This window comes from Mus pahari, chromosome 1 (assembly GCF_900095145.1).
Source record: "Mus pahari chromosome 1, PAHARI_EIJ_v1.1, whole genome shotgun sequence".
NCBI classification, from domain to species: Eukaryota; Metazoa; Chordata; class Mammalia; order Rodentia; family Muridae; genus Mus; species Mus pahari.
This window is the reverse complement of record NC_034590.1, coordinates 120203653-120217329: the sequence shown is the minus strand read 5'-3', so window position 1 is coordinate 120217329 and position 13677 is coordinate 120203653. Positions and strand designations below refer to the sequence as shown.

General features: G+C 47.0%; 2 protein-coding genes across 2 annotated transcripts in view; both read right to left on the bottom strand.

Moving 5' to 3' along the window:
- Tut1 (terminal uridylyl transferase 1, U6 snRNA-specific) overlaps positions 1–7233 on the bottom strand; it is a 12841-nt gene extending 5608 nt beyond the window's left edge. Inside the window, exons 1-4 of the mRNA XM_021191232.1 lie at positions 7055–7233; positions 5175–5365; positions 1992–2307; positions 1401–1501 (exon numbers count right to left, since the gene is read on the bottom strand). Of these exons, the coding sequence (XP_021046891.1) occupies positions 1401–1501; positions 1992–2307; positions 5175–5365; positions 7055–7136 (690 nt within the window). The 5' untranslated portion in view covers positions 7137–7233. The remainder of the gene's footprint in view (positions 1–1400; positions 1502–1991; positions 2308–5174; positions 5366–7054) is intronic.
- A 1509-nt stretch (positions 7234–8742) lies between these two features.
- Positions 8743–13677, bottom strand: part of Mta2 (metastasis associated 1 family member 2) — a 10024-nt gene continuing 5089 nt past the window's right edge. Inside the window, exons 8-18 of the mRNA XM_021191238.2 lie at positions 13496–13595; positions 13186–13374; positions 13030–13104; positions 12842–12900; positions 12513–12610; positions 12239–12378; positions 11612–11840; positions 10824–10913; positions 10007–10125; positions 9754–9902; positions 8743–9548 (exon numbers count right to left, since the gene is read on the bottom strand). Of these exons, the coding sequence (XP_021046897.1) occupies positions 9383–9548; positions 9754–9902; positions 10007–10125; positions 10824–10913; positions 11612–11840; positions 12239–12378; positions 12513–12610; positions 12842–12900; positions 13030–13104; positions 13186–13374; positions 13496–13595 (1414 nt within the window). The 3' untranslated portion in view covers positions 8743–9382. The remainder of the gene's footprint in view (positions 9549–9753; positions 9903–10006; positions 10126–10823; positions 10914–11611; positions 11841–12238; positions 12379–12512; positions 12611–12841; positions 12901–13029; positions 13105–13185; positions 13375–13495; positions 13596–13677) is intronic.

The following is a 13677-nucleotide window of genomic DNA, read 5'->3' as shown; positions in this document are numbered from 1 at the left end:
GAACTCACTCTGTAGACCAGGCTGGCCTCGAACTCAGAAATCCGCCTGCCTCTGCCTCCCGAGTGCTGGGATTAAAGGCGTGTGCCACCACGCCCGGCTTGGTACTGTTATTCTTATGGCTGCATTATATTTTGTACACACTCCCTCCAACACCTTCTGATTTGTTTAAGAAAGAGCAAAGCAAGAGAAGATAGACAGATCTTCCAGGCAGATGTAGGAACTCTGGGAAAGAGTTAGGCAAGAGGAATTTGCCAGTCAGACACTGAATAAGAAACAGGTGCTGGACCTCAAGAGACAACAAGCCACGTGGCAGAATGGAGATTAGTTTAATCTAAGAGGTAGTTGGGAACAAGCCTAAGCTAAGAACAAGCTTTCATAACTAATAAAAGGTCTCCAGGAGGCCAGCATGGTCTACATAGCAAGTTACAAGGCAGTCATAGCTACATGGTGAGACCCTGCCTCAAAAAATACAAAAGCAAAAACCCATTAGGCCAGATGGTGATGACACATACCTTTAATTCCAGCACTCAGGACGCAGAGGCATACAGATCTCTGAATCTCGGAATTTGAGGCCAGCCTACATACTGAGTGAATTTTCCAGAAAGCCAGTGCTACATAGAGAAACTCTTGTCTCAAAATACAAAAGAAAGGGCTGGTGAGATGGCTCAGTGGGTAAGAGCACCCGAAAGTGCTCTTCTAAAGGTCCGGAGTTCAAATCCCAGCAACCACATGATGGCTCATAACCATCTGTAAAAAGATCTGACTCCCTCTTCTGGAGTGTCTGAAGAAAGCTACAGTGTACTTACATATAATAAATAAATAAATCTTAAAAAAAAAAAGTAACGCAGACTTTTGTTTTGTTTTTTTAAAAGATTTATTTATTTATTATATGTAAGTACACTGTAGCTGTCTTTAGACACTCCAGAAAAGGGAGTCAGATCTCGTTAAGGATGGTTGTGAGTCAGCCACCATGTGGTTGCTGGGATTTGAACTCTGCACCTTTGGAAGAGCAGTCAGGTGCTCTTACCCGCTAAGCCATCTCACCAGCCCTGTTTTGGTTTTTTGAGACAGGATTTGTCTGTATAGCCCTAGCTGTCCTGGAACTCACTCTATAGACAGGCTGGCCTTGAACTCAGAAATCTGCCTGCCTCTGCCTCCCAAGTGCTGGGGTTAAAGGCGTGCGCCACCACTGCCCAGCAGTCATACAGACTTTTGAAATGTCTTATCTTTCTGTGACACTTAACTTTCACTCTCTTTAATGCACATCCATCCATATCTACAGTCTCACAATTACACAAAGGCCTCTGGTTCAGAACCCTCATGTATACATGAGACTAAAGCATGAGTACAGGTAAAGCATCTGCCTGAAGTCACACAACTGCATGCTCCCATTCACTCACCTCGGTCTCTTCCATATCACCCAGGTCCAAGAAGAGGTCGAGATCACAGCCATGAACATCAAAGCTATTTACAGAAGAACCAAAAGGATGGACCACACAGCCTAGGTACCAAAAAATAAAAGAAGACATTAGGGGGCTGGCAAGATGGCTCAGAAGGAAGCCGGGCGTGGTGGTGCACCAGCTCCTGAAAGTCACTCTCTCCTCCATAAGCATGTGTGCCACTTGTCTGCACATATAATAAAGAGGGGTGTAAAAAGACAGGGAGCGCTCCATTCAAGAACATACTGAAGTACAAATATAAAAGCAAGCAAATGAAACACCTACAGCTTAGGGAGGACTGAGGGTTCAAAAACAGGAAACAGGGAGGCTGCCAGAGGTGTAAGAGAAAGTTCAGAGCCGGGCGTGGTGGTGTACGCCTTTAATCCTAGCACTCAGGAGGCAGAGGCAGGTGGATTTCTGAGTTCGAGGCCAGCCTGGTCTACAAAGTGAGTTCCAGGGCAGCCAAGGCTACACAGAGAAACCCTGCCTTGAAAAAAAAAAAAAAAAAAGAGAGAGAGAGAGAGCAAGTTCAGATTACAACAGGGGACTCACCAGGGAAGAACTCTGTGAAGACCTCCTGCATCAGGGCCACAACAAGATTCCGAAGCTGCCGCTCGGCCTCTGACAACTCCCTCAGTTCCACAAGCTTCACCATCTGTGCCCCCACATCTGCAACCTCAGCCAGTGCTTGGACCAGCTGGTGACTACTTGAGTCCACTCCTTTGGGAGACTTGGAAGCTGGGCTCTGGAACTCCTTCTGCTCCCTTGGCCGGACACGCAGTCCATGTCCCCCAAGGCTGTGCTTGGGCTGTGATAAGACAGCCTCCCGAGCACTTATGTCTCCCATCTCCACGATGGCAAACACTCCCTGGAAAACCACATGAGAGCAAAGATGATGGTTTTTAGCAATCAAGAATCCAAGGATATGTTTTAACAGTAGACGAGAATCTTTGAAATGGGAACGAGCCCATATACTGGGAATAGTAACTTGTTTTGTAAGAAGGAACATACTCAGATGAGTAGTTATCCCATACATTTTTATTCCAGGCTACCAATTAAAATTTCATCTATTGCCTTCTACACTTCACAGTAACTTAATTTCAGAGGTTAAAATAAGATCCATCAAGCCATGCTTGGTGGTATATGCCTGTAATCCCAGGAGAGACAGGGCCTGGTGAGATGAGCTCCCTGGGCCTCACATGGTGAAAGAATACACCTGACTACTGAAAGTTATTCTCTGACTTCTCTATCTGTGCCATACATGTCCCCCTGCTCACCTACCACACACACACACACACACACACACACAAAACAAATAAAATGAAATAAACTAAGGAGCTGGAGTGATGATGGCTCAGAGGTTAAGAGCACCTATTGCTCTTTCAAAGGACCTGGGTTTGGTTACCAACACCTCCATTGCAGGTCACAAACGTTAGTTCTAGGGGATACAATACCCTCTTCTCACCTCCAAAGGCACTGGGCACCCACAAACATGTAAAGCTCACACTCATAAAAGTCTTTTTTAAAAATTAAAATGCGGGCTGGTGAGATGGCTCAGCGGGTAAGACACCGACTGTTCTTCCAAAGGTCCCGAGTTCAAATCCCAGCAAGCATATGGTGGTTCACAACCATCCGTAACAAGATCTGATGCCCTCTTCTGGAGTGTCTGAAGTCAGCTACAGTGTACTTACAAATAATAAATAAGTCTTTAAAAAAAAAATTAAAATGCAATTTAAAAAACTTTAAAGGAGTGGTGGCACATGTCTTTAATCCCAGCACTGGGGAGGCAGAGGCAGGTAGATTCTCAGTTCAAAGCCAGCCTGGTCTAAAGAATGAGTTCCAGGACACCCAAGGCTATACAGAGAAACCCTGTCTTGAAAAAACAAAAAAAGCCAGGCATGGCGGCGCACGCCTTTAATCCCAGCACTCAGGAGGCAGAGGCAGGTGGATCTCTGTGAGTTCAACTACAGAGTCAGTTCTAAGACAGCCAGGGCTACACAAAGGAACCTTTCTTGGAAAAAAATTTTTAAAAAGACAAAAACAAACAAAATCCAACAAAATCTTTTCAAAAGGAAAGGAGTTGGCAAGAAGATCAGGAACTCAAGGGCAGCCTCAGCTGCATAACAAGTTTGTGGCCAGCCAGAGAGACGGGAGATTTACTCTCAAAAACCCAACCGCCAAGGAATAACCTTCCTTTTCCTAGCTGACGCTTTTAATGATATGAATCCATGGCAAGGAAGGTCCATATGTGGAATTCTAGAGAAATCGAGGGACTGGAATTCAGTTCCCAACATACCAAACAGCTTGTAACCACCTTTAACTCCAGCTCCATACAATCCAATGCCCTCTTCTGGCCCGGACGCCTGTACTTCCTTACATACACATGACCCCATACAGACACCCACACACAACATTAAATAACAGTAGCAATAGTAATAATAATAATTCATGTTGGGGTAAAGTGCTTGCCACCAAACCTGACCCTGATTTCAATCCCCTGAATACAAAATATGACAGAACAGAATCACAACATTGTCCTCTGACCCCCATATTTGCACCATTGTCCACACAGGTGCACACATAATAAAATTTTAAAAAGAATACATGTTGGGCTTAAGAATGCAGCTCATTGATAAAGTTGTGTGCATAAAATCTTGGATTTAAGCCTTAGCACCAAAATATAATAATTTTTTTTAAAAATGCCTGTTACTGCTAATATAAACACACACACTCTAATAATAAACCCTGTCTTCAAGGAACTTCCTATCTAGGATTACCAACAATATGACAGCTAGGCTGCTATGAGTTGGTTGAACTGAACATAACTAAATATATTTTTTCTTTTCTTTTTTCTTTTTTTAAGGTAAGGTAAAACATTAGCAGGAACAAGACAAACATGACTGTTTGTGGGTGAAAACACATGTTCCTATGAAGAGGCACTCTATAGGAGTAAAGACTGTAGTGTCAGCATAAAGACATATTCAGATGAAGAAAAGGAAACTGATACCACCAAATCCCTATGGCCAGTCAACTAGTTTTCAAGTGGATAATAAGACCAGTGGGAAAAGAATGGCTTTATAGATAAATGATACGGGGACACCTGATAGTCATAAGCAAAAGGATGGTAGACCATCACCGTATCCTTATCATAAAAAAATTACACAGATCTCACCAGCACACAGGCATGAATCACAGACAGGAAGTGATTGATAACGGATATTGGGATGGTTTGGAGATAAAGGCCACTTTCCTAGCATTCAAAAGTACCCAGGTTCAATCCCTAGAACAAAAAAAAAAAAAAAAGAAAGAAAAAAAAAAGAAGAGAAAAAAGAAAAAAAGGGGTGCAAGGTAAAAGAATAGGGCAAATGCCTTCAATGTCAGCCTTTAATTCCAAGATGAAGGAGGCAGAAGCAAGTGAGTCTCTGTGAGTTCAAGGCTAGCCTAGTCTAGATAGCAAGTCCCAGTCAGAGTTAAAAGGAAAAACCCACAGTTGTGTGATAAGTACCCTCATACATACATACATACATATATACATACTACATGTTTGGTAAACAAGCCCCCCATAATTAATACTGGTGAATGAAAATCCAGAGAGTGACAGTGTCAGCTCACCAACTGAGCTACTTAATGTTCTGAAATGTCTACCAAGGACAAGCCAAAACAGACTGCCGGTTTCTCTTTTTGCATATGAAGCAAACCTGTCGGACACATTAACCCCAGAGCCATTCACTCTACCTTGTCCTTGTCCATGACAATATTGGCCACAGGGCCAAATGTCTGGAAGTACTCAGAGAGCTGAGCAGAACCCACATCCCTGGGGAAGCCACTGACAAACACACTTCGGAGTCCCTGTGCCTTCCTGGTGGCTCGTAGTTGCACCAGATCCCGGTGCTTCCGGCCTTTCAAGTGGGCATCGAGGCTAGGTCCTGTGGAGACAAATGTCAGACACAAGCATAAAAAGTGTCTTTTAGTGTACCTGTTCTCTTGCTCTGCTCGGTACATATAGACATCTTGTGTTCCTTCAAAGACAAAGGGTGACACTGGGACAGAGTTGTACCTCCTTCCACACTTGCTATTCTTCCCTTTCTACACAGTGCATTCTCTAAGGGGGTCTCAGAGAGAAAGCTAGAGTATAGGCAGGTTTTAAGCCATCGAGAAGCAGTAGAGCAACATCTGCGCACTGTAGAAGAATTAACAAGTAACCTGTCCAAGGCCGTATGGAGAATAACTAAATAAATTAGGGCCCTGAATAATTCTCAGGAATAAAAAGTAGGCATTCCATAGCCAGGCAGTGGTGGAGCATGCCTTTAATCCCAGTACTTGGGAGGCAGAGGCAGGCGGATTTCTGAGTTTGAGGCCAGCCTGGTCTACAGAGTGAGTTCCAGGACAGCCAGGGCTATACAGAGAAACCCTGTCTTGAACAACCAAAAATAAAAAATTTTTAAAAAAAGGGGGCCGGGAGTGGTGGCGCACGCCTTTAATCCCAGCACTCGGTAGGCAGAAGCAGGCGGATTTCTGAGTTCGAGGCCAGCCTGGTCTACAAAGTGAGTTCCAGGACAGCCAGGGCTANACAGAGAAACCCTGTCTTGAACAACCAAAAATAAAAAATTTTTAAAAAAAGGGGGCCGGGAGTGGTGGCGCACGCCTTTAATCCCAGCACTCGGTAGGCAGAAGCAGGCGGATTTCTGAGTTCGAGGCCAGCCTGGTCTACAAAGTGAGTTCCAGGACAGCCAGGGCTACACAGAGAAACCCTGTCTCGAACCCCCCCCCCAAAAAAAAGGGTATTCCAGATATATCGTTTTCTCAGATATATGATGGAAATGATAGTGCCTAACATATAGGCATCATTCACATACAGCTCCAGCCCTTCTGGGGTGTGGTAAGTGTAGAAAATTAGCTATTAGTATTATTTAATTATCAGTCAGCTGCTTGGTACCATGGAAGCATGTTATGTGGACAAAGAAGGTTCCTGAGTTGCTGGCTTGCCCAAATGAGCAGAGTGCTTGGGGGGTTGGGGGAGGGGGCATTCACAAAGAAAATACCAGAAGGTCCTGTTTAGGGGAGATCACAATTGGAGACATCAAAAGTAGGATCTGATGTGTCACTGAGCCGCTCACAATGTCACAGAATGATCTAGACCACCTTCCCAACCCCTTTCCTCACTGGCACCTTCGGCACTCATTCAGGTCACGCTGTTTCACTCATCCTCGCCTCTGGAGAAAGCCTCCATTGGGGAGTCTCTGAAAGAATTACTGCCTTCTCTGTGATGCCTCAGCTCTGTGAACTGAAACTACCCGTGGTGTACTGAAACTACCTCAGGCTAAACAATGAGTTCCTAAATCGCCTTCCCTACTCCAGAGACCAGCAGAAGTACCAGAAACAGAGAAGGGATGGCCAGTAGATGATGATTTTAAAGGGAATAATGTAACTTTCACTATGGAGATTTTCCATAGCGGGAACCACAGATCAGATTTTCCCCACTCTCCAGCGCCCTGGGATATGCTGAGTGAAAATAGGTGGATGACCCTATTTTCAAAAAAAAAACCAAAAACACATAACCTAGATAACCCTAACTTTCACTAGCACCACCCCCCCCCTCACTAGCCACCGCTTACGGTTGGCTGTAGTAACATCGCAGAGGCAGCAGCGAAAACGGCCACGCGGCAGCGATACAACATCCGAATCCACCGCCGCCATAGCCACTCTCCGGTACGGACCGCCTACAGTCTATTCCGCAACCACCGGAACACACAACTAAAAATTGTAACGTGCGGGGAAGCCACTTCCGTCAATGCCGTAGGAAGTGACGTTGTGTCCTATGCTACCATATTTCTCCAGAAACCTCGTTCGTGGGGTCGAGAGTTCCAGCTCTAAAACTTTCAGGAAAAGCCGCCCCTCCACGATGCTTATTGGCCTACAGCTAACGATTGGAGTGCTTCGTTCTACTCCAGCGTTGATTGGCCCGAAGAATCGTGAATATTCATTAAGCAGCCACAAAGGCGTGCTTGCTTCTTGACAGCAGAAGTCCTCCTTTGCCAAGCGGTGGCGGGGGATCTGTGCCTTCATTTCACCACACAACTGCCCCCTCAATCTCTTATTTTACCCTGCGAATAGAAGCAGAGGGTGGGTGTTTCCAATCGCTTGCCTTGTGGAGCTCAGGGACTCCCACATCCTCGGGTCAGTTCCTTTCTCTGCAGCCGGATCCTTCTACAAGACAAGTGTTCTCAGCGCTGTCTGTCCCTGTCTCTCCCACCCCCATCAGCTGGATTCAATGAGCACAACGCCAGATGGCTACTACCTCAGTCTGCCAGTTTCTTCCACAGATGTAGTCTGAAGTATATTAACGAGGCCCGTTTCAAGGCAGTACAATGAAGAACAGACTACAGTGATAAGAGATAAGCACATTCGAGGATGTGGAACAGGAAGTGTAGCAGATCCCCAACCAGAATAAGTCTTGTGGGTTCAGAAGCAGAAGAGAGTATAAAAGCTGAGCACGGGGACCGTATGAAATGGAAGGGCTACCAGGTGAGCTCAGCAGCTTGTGCTGTGATTGTCACTGCACTGTAGACCTTAGGCAGAACACCAACCAGTCTTCGACATTGGCTGAGTCACAAATGAGGCCCTGTGTCCCTCCTTATTGGGCCCTCCTCAGGCATCTGATCTTTACACTTAATAGCAGGGGCAGTTGCTAAGGTTGATTGTGTTAATCCTGAGGCAGCAGTCTGTATACATACACCGAGCTTGAATCGCAGTCTTGCCTCCCCACTGCTGAGATTAAAGGTAGGGGTATGTGCCAACACAAGCAGCACTTAGTGGGGTGCATCTTAGCCTGGTTGCTAACATTTCCTAGAATGCCTAAATCAAAGTGAAGGCTGAGGATGTAGGTAGCTCAATAGCAGAGCACTTGCCTAGCATGCACTGGGCCCTGGAATCAATTCCCTAGCATCAAAAGGAGAAGTGGGTAACAGGAAGACATACTCACACCCTTCTATGGAGACTCAGAGCCATTAGAGCTCTGAATGAATCTAGACCAAGATACTGCTCGCACTCCAGCCCCAATGGGAGAAGCTTGAGTCCCACAAGAAGGCTAGCTGGCACAGACTTCCTCCCGGTCTGGCTGCATGGCTCCTAAAGCTGTTCCTAGAACAAGCACCATCTGTACCTCTTCCATTGTCCTTTGTCCTCGATTTTCCCTCTCAAAATCACCCCCAACACACAAATGCTCTCGTGCTCTTGTGCTCGCGCGCGTGCGCGCGCGTGCACACACACACACACACACACACACACAACAGCTGAGCCTGGAGGAGCTGAAGAAAACAGCTTTTTATTTGTCACTGTAAGAACCAATTACAGAATCTGAGGTTAAAAAACAGACAAAAGATCTTTATTTCTGAGAATTGGCATATAAAAGGCAGAGGGAGAAGGGGGAGGGGAGAAAGAGTGAGCATGGGCTGGGGTTGACGCCATCTTAGGGCCCTCAAATTCCAATTAGGAAAGTCCGGACACCGGACAGTAAGAGTAACCCCCCATTAGAAAATAAGAAAAAATGAGACATGGCAGTGTACTTCCCCTTCCCCTGCCAGGGACCAACACCTGATATGTTTACTCTTCCCTCCTCCATCCCTTTTACAAAGGGAGGTACATTTTTAAAAAAATTAAAAAACCCTCCCCCAACTGTCCAAACCCCCTGTGGGTCGTCCCAGGCCCCAAATAGGGTAGGTACACGCACAGGCAAGTTCCTATAGGCTGTGAAGCCCAAAAAGGGGAGTTACTGGCAGTAACTAACACCAGAGGGTGTCCAACCCCTGCAAGGACACACACATGCCAGGGTCAACACTCCGTCACTCCTTACTCCCTTTGATACCAAAAGGAATGAAGATTTGTATGCAAATCTGGGCACCCACCCCTCTACTTCTCATCCCACCTCCCTCCCCCTAAGATGCTCAATCCTCCAGGACAATGGGCTCATTGGTGCTGGCAGGATGTGAAGAAGCAGGCAGAGGAACTGGGGGACGCACTGTCATCAGCGTTGGTTTCACCTTCAGGGGTAAGTTGGGCCTTCGGGCCGCTCGGCGCATTTCCAGGTGAGTTAGAGCTTTCCTTAAAGCCCTGGCCAAAAAGAGCAAGACAGGGACAGGAAAGCTTGATGAGCACCAAGACTCACCCAGATACAGCTCCACAGCGCCCTCTACAGGTCTACCCTCGGGTACCCACATTCTCCTGTGCGCCTATCTTTCTCAGATACTCCTACTTCCAATGCTGGACAACTTGGATTGCCAGCCTCTCGGCCCCTCATGGTGGACTCCCTCCCTACCTGGTGTCCTTTGTGGCCACAAATACCACTGGATTGGGAGCATCAGCAGGGTTTAGTTTCTGACGCTTGGCTGCTGGCTGTGAGCTTGAACGAATCCCTGAAGCCAGAGGCCTTCCATTGGCAGAGAAGGGGACCCCTGCCCCTGCCATCTGGAAAAGGACGGGGGACATAAGGAAGGAACTACCTTCCTTAGACTCCTATTAGAAACAAAAGCCCACCCCATTGGCTTTCCCAACCCACTCCGTCAACTCACAGTCTCATAGGAACGTTTCACCATAATGCCCCCCAGGCCTCGATTCTGGGTCAGCTGGTTTCTGTTGATTGGTGTCTTGGTGCCCCGAGGTGTTTTTGGTTTCAGAGGTGCCTGAGCCACTGTCAGTAGAGGGAGAAAGGGCATGAAATAGAAAATGTTCCCACTTTCCTTGCCTATGTAGTTTCATTACCATTCTTTCCTCCCTCTCTACCCTGACCAGTTGTTTACCCTAATGGCCTAAAGATTAATAATGGAGAAAATGGCCTATCAAGCTACTTACCCTTATTTAAAAACACATTATGTTTTCAGATCAGAAAATACTTAGATAAAGCCACTTCTGTGCCAGAGATGGAGCTCAACAGTAAACCACTTAACCAGAACATATGAGGTTCTGAGTTTTGATCTTCAGCACCACCACCAAAAAACAATAACAAGAAGGATCATAATAATAATAAGCATATACACACATACTCTAAGTTGGTGTGGACTCAGTGTCAAAGAAAAACTCTGGGTAAGAAGACTCTTAGAGGGGGCTGGTGAGATGGCTCAGAGGTTAAGAGTGCCGACTGCTCTTCCAGAGGTCCTGAGTTCAAATCCCAGCAACCACATGGTGGCTCACAACCATCTGTAACGAAATCTGATGCTCTCTTCTGGAGTCTCTGAAGACAGCTACAGTGTACTTACATATAGACTCTTAGATAGTGAAATTTAGCTGTCAGCCTGACTGAAGAAATGACTCTTAGATAGCCTGACACCACCCAAACTGTCTCTCCACCTTCCACCCACCCTGGATTGGGTGGAGTTCCCCATCTCATACCCAGATCTTTGACGATAGTTGCCAAGGGCAGCCGCACCAGAGGGTGAATTTTCAGTGGTGTCTTGGCAGCCTTAGGAAGTCGGATAGAGCCTGGAGAAAAGAGGAAACCCCTGGGTACTCTGCAGTGTGAGGAAGCCCCTGGGGACTCTGCAGTGTGAGGAAGCCCCTGGGGACTCTGCAGTGTGAGGAAGCCCCTGGGGACTCTGCATGCAGTGAGAGGAAGCCCTGGGGACTCTGCAGTGAGAGGAAGCCCCTGGGGACTCTGCAGTGAGAGGAAGCCCCTGGGGACTCTGCAGTGAGAGGAAGCCCCTGGGGACTCTGCAGTGCAAGGAAGCCCCTGGGGACTCTGCATGCAGTGAGAGGAAGCCCCTGGGGACTCTGCAGTTTTGTTTTAGTTTTTTGAAATGGTCCTGTTGTGAAGTACCAGCTGGTCTAGAACTTGCTATCACTGTCCTGACTCCACCTCTCCAATGCTTGGGTTATACGCATGTGTAACAATGTCTAGCCTTTTGAGATTGGGTCCTAGTAAGTAATCCAGGCTAGCCCAGAGCTCATTACATAGCCCAGTCTAATAGGACCTAGGTAGCTATATCCTGTCTCAGTCTGAGGGCTTACATTCTAGACATACACCACCAGACATGCAGATCAAAGTTTCTGAAGGAACTTCACTGTTTTCTTCTATGGCCGAGATCTCTAAACACCCGCTGTGGCCTACTATCCCTACAGTCACTGGGCTCTGGCCAGAGCAACTTTGGACTCATTGCTAGTACGACCACTCCATTCCTTACACTCTGCCTTGATGGCATTGGCATTGATAGGTGCATAGGGTCTTCGGGCGGCCCTCCTTGGCTGTAATAGGTCTCGGCACATCCGTCTGGCTAGACGAGTTAGCTTTGTGGTCTGGAGCAAGAAAGTTTGCCTGTTCTTAGCCAGCAACTTGGCCCGGTTAGCACTGGTTGTATAGGGGGAGAGACTTTGGGCTTCAGGTCTGGATAAATGACCTCTTGAGTGTGGCTCCTAGAGGAATGATATATGAAAAAGAGAAATAGCAAATCAACCCTGCAACTCTGTCCTCCATCTCCTGCGGACAGTCAAGTGTTTCTACCTGACCTCTTCAGTGAAAGCCCACCCAACTATCCTGGCTTCCCAATACTTAGCAAGTGCTCCCGCCCATTTGACAGTCTCCGTGGAAGAAGAGGTTAAAGGTTTTCTGGCCTTTGCCTAAAGCTCACACTTGTAAGCCCACTGTTCTACCCATCCCCACATGTTCTTGCAGTGATTCTTTTCTATGTGTTGAGACAACATCTAAGTATGTAGCCCCGGCGAACCTGGAGCTTGTTTTGAATACCAGACTGGCCTCTAATTCACCCACCTGCCTCAGTCACCACGCCAAGTTCCCACCCACTGATTCTTACTGTGGTGCCCCGAGCAGCCCCTTCAAGTTGGGTAGGGGTCTTCAGTCCCCCGTATTTCTTCCAATAAATCCAACAGGAAGCGCAAAGTCGGCACTGCATGTTAGGGGGGCCCCAGGCATACCACTGGGCAGACTGTGTGGCTACAGGAGTAGAGAGAGAAGGGAAATTTGCTGTCAGGAAATATGCCACCCAAGATCCTCAAATTCGTAGGACAGAGAATAAGCCACCCTAGGACCACCTACCCCCAGCAACCCTGTCCCTCCTTGGAACTCACTGTGGCAGCTCTCACAAGTCAGGCCTTTCTGGAATCCAGCCCCATTCATGCCAGGTTTTGAACCCACAGAAATGATCTGGTTAGGGTTTGGCTTAGTACTAAAGAAGGAAACAAGAGAAGACAGAAGCTAGTTAAGAAAATAGCCCACTTGTGTCTCTCTTACCACCACTTTCTATTTCCCACTCTCTGGAGTTCTGGGGATTAACCTACAGCTTTGTGCACACAAAGCCCATGCTTCTCACTGAGCTACAGCTTCTACAACTTGCGCCTGCTTCCTGGTTACCCCCAATCATTAAGGAAGACACCGTCTCCCTTTCTGCCACACTTACTAAGTGGGGATGTAGACCTGTTTCAGTTTGCTGTCTGCTTCAGCAGCTTTCAATCTTTTCTGTAAGAAGGAGAAAAACAGAAAGAAATTCAGAGCATCTCAGTACAAACTGAAATCAAACCAAAGAAACAGGAGGGAGTTAATAAGCAGACAGCCTCGGGCCCAGCCTCCAGCCAGCCTTACCCATACCTGCTGAATATACCGGTCTGTGGTTTTCCACATGTAATAAAACTGGACTATGCTTGCAAGTGACTTCCAGGGCAGCTAAAAAGAACAAACAAGATGAGATGGCCTCTGATCCTAGCTCCTTCATCGCTCTCCCTTCTCCTAGTCCTGTTCACTTACAAAGTCCTGGCGGATATCATTGAAATCCTTCCCGTACTTCTCCAGAGCCTCCTCAAATAGCATGGCTTCAGAAGCAGACCATTCCTCCATCTCATCCCGACAGAGCACCGGGCCTCCCTGGGGCACTAGGGTTGACATAGCCTTGGCCAAGTCATAGCCATTCTTTTGCAAGGTGTCCATGGCATGGAACTACCAAAAATATAGAACAAAGCTAAGGACTTGCTGCTCTTTAAACACTTCTACTTTCTCCAGGACTCCCGCCCTCCTCTCCCGCCTCAACACGCCCAACTATCCATCAGCTGGCATTTACCAGAGTGATATCTCGGGACGCAGCAGCTGCACTCATGTGCAAGCTTGGCTGCCGAATTGAGCTGCTGCAGTCTAGGGCTCTCGCAAAGGTTCCCACAGCTCTAAGGAGAGATTGAGAAGTCAAGAAAAAAGTTCAAGCAGGTTCAGGAAATAAGGAGAAAAAAAAAAAAAAAAAAAAAAAAA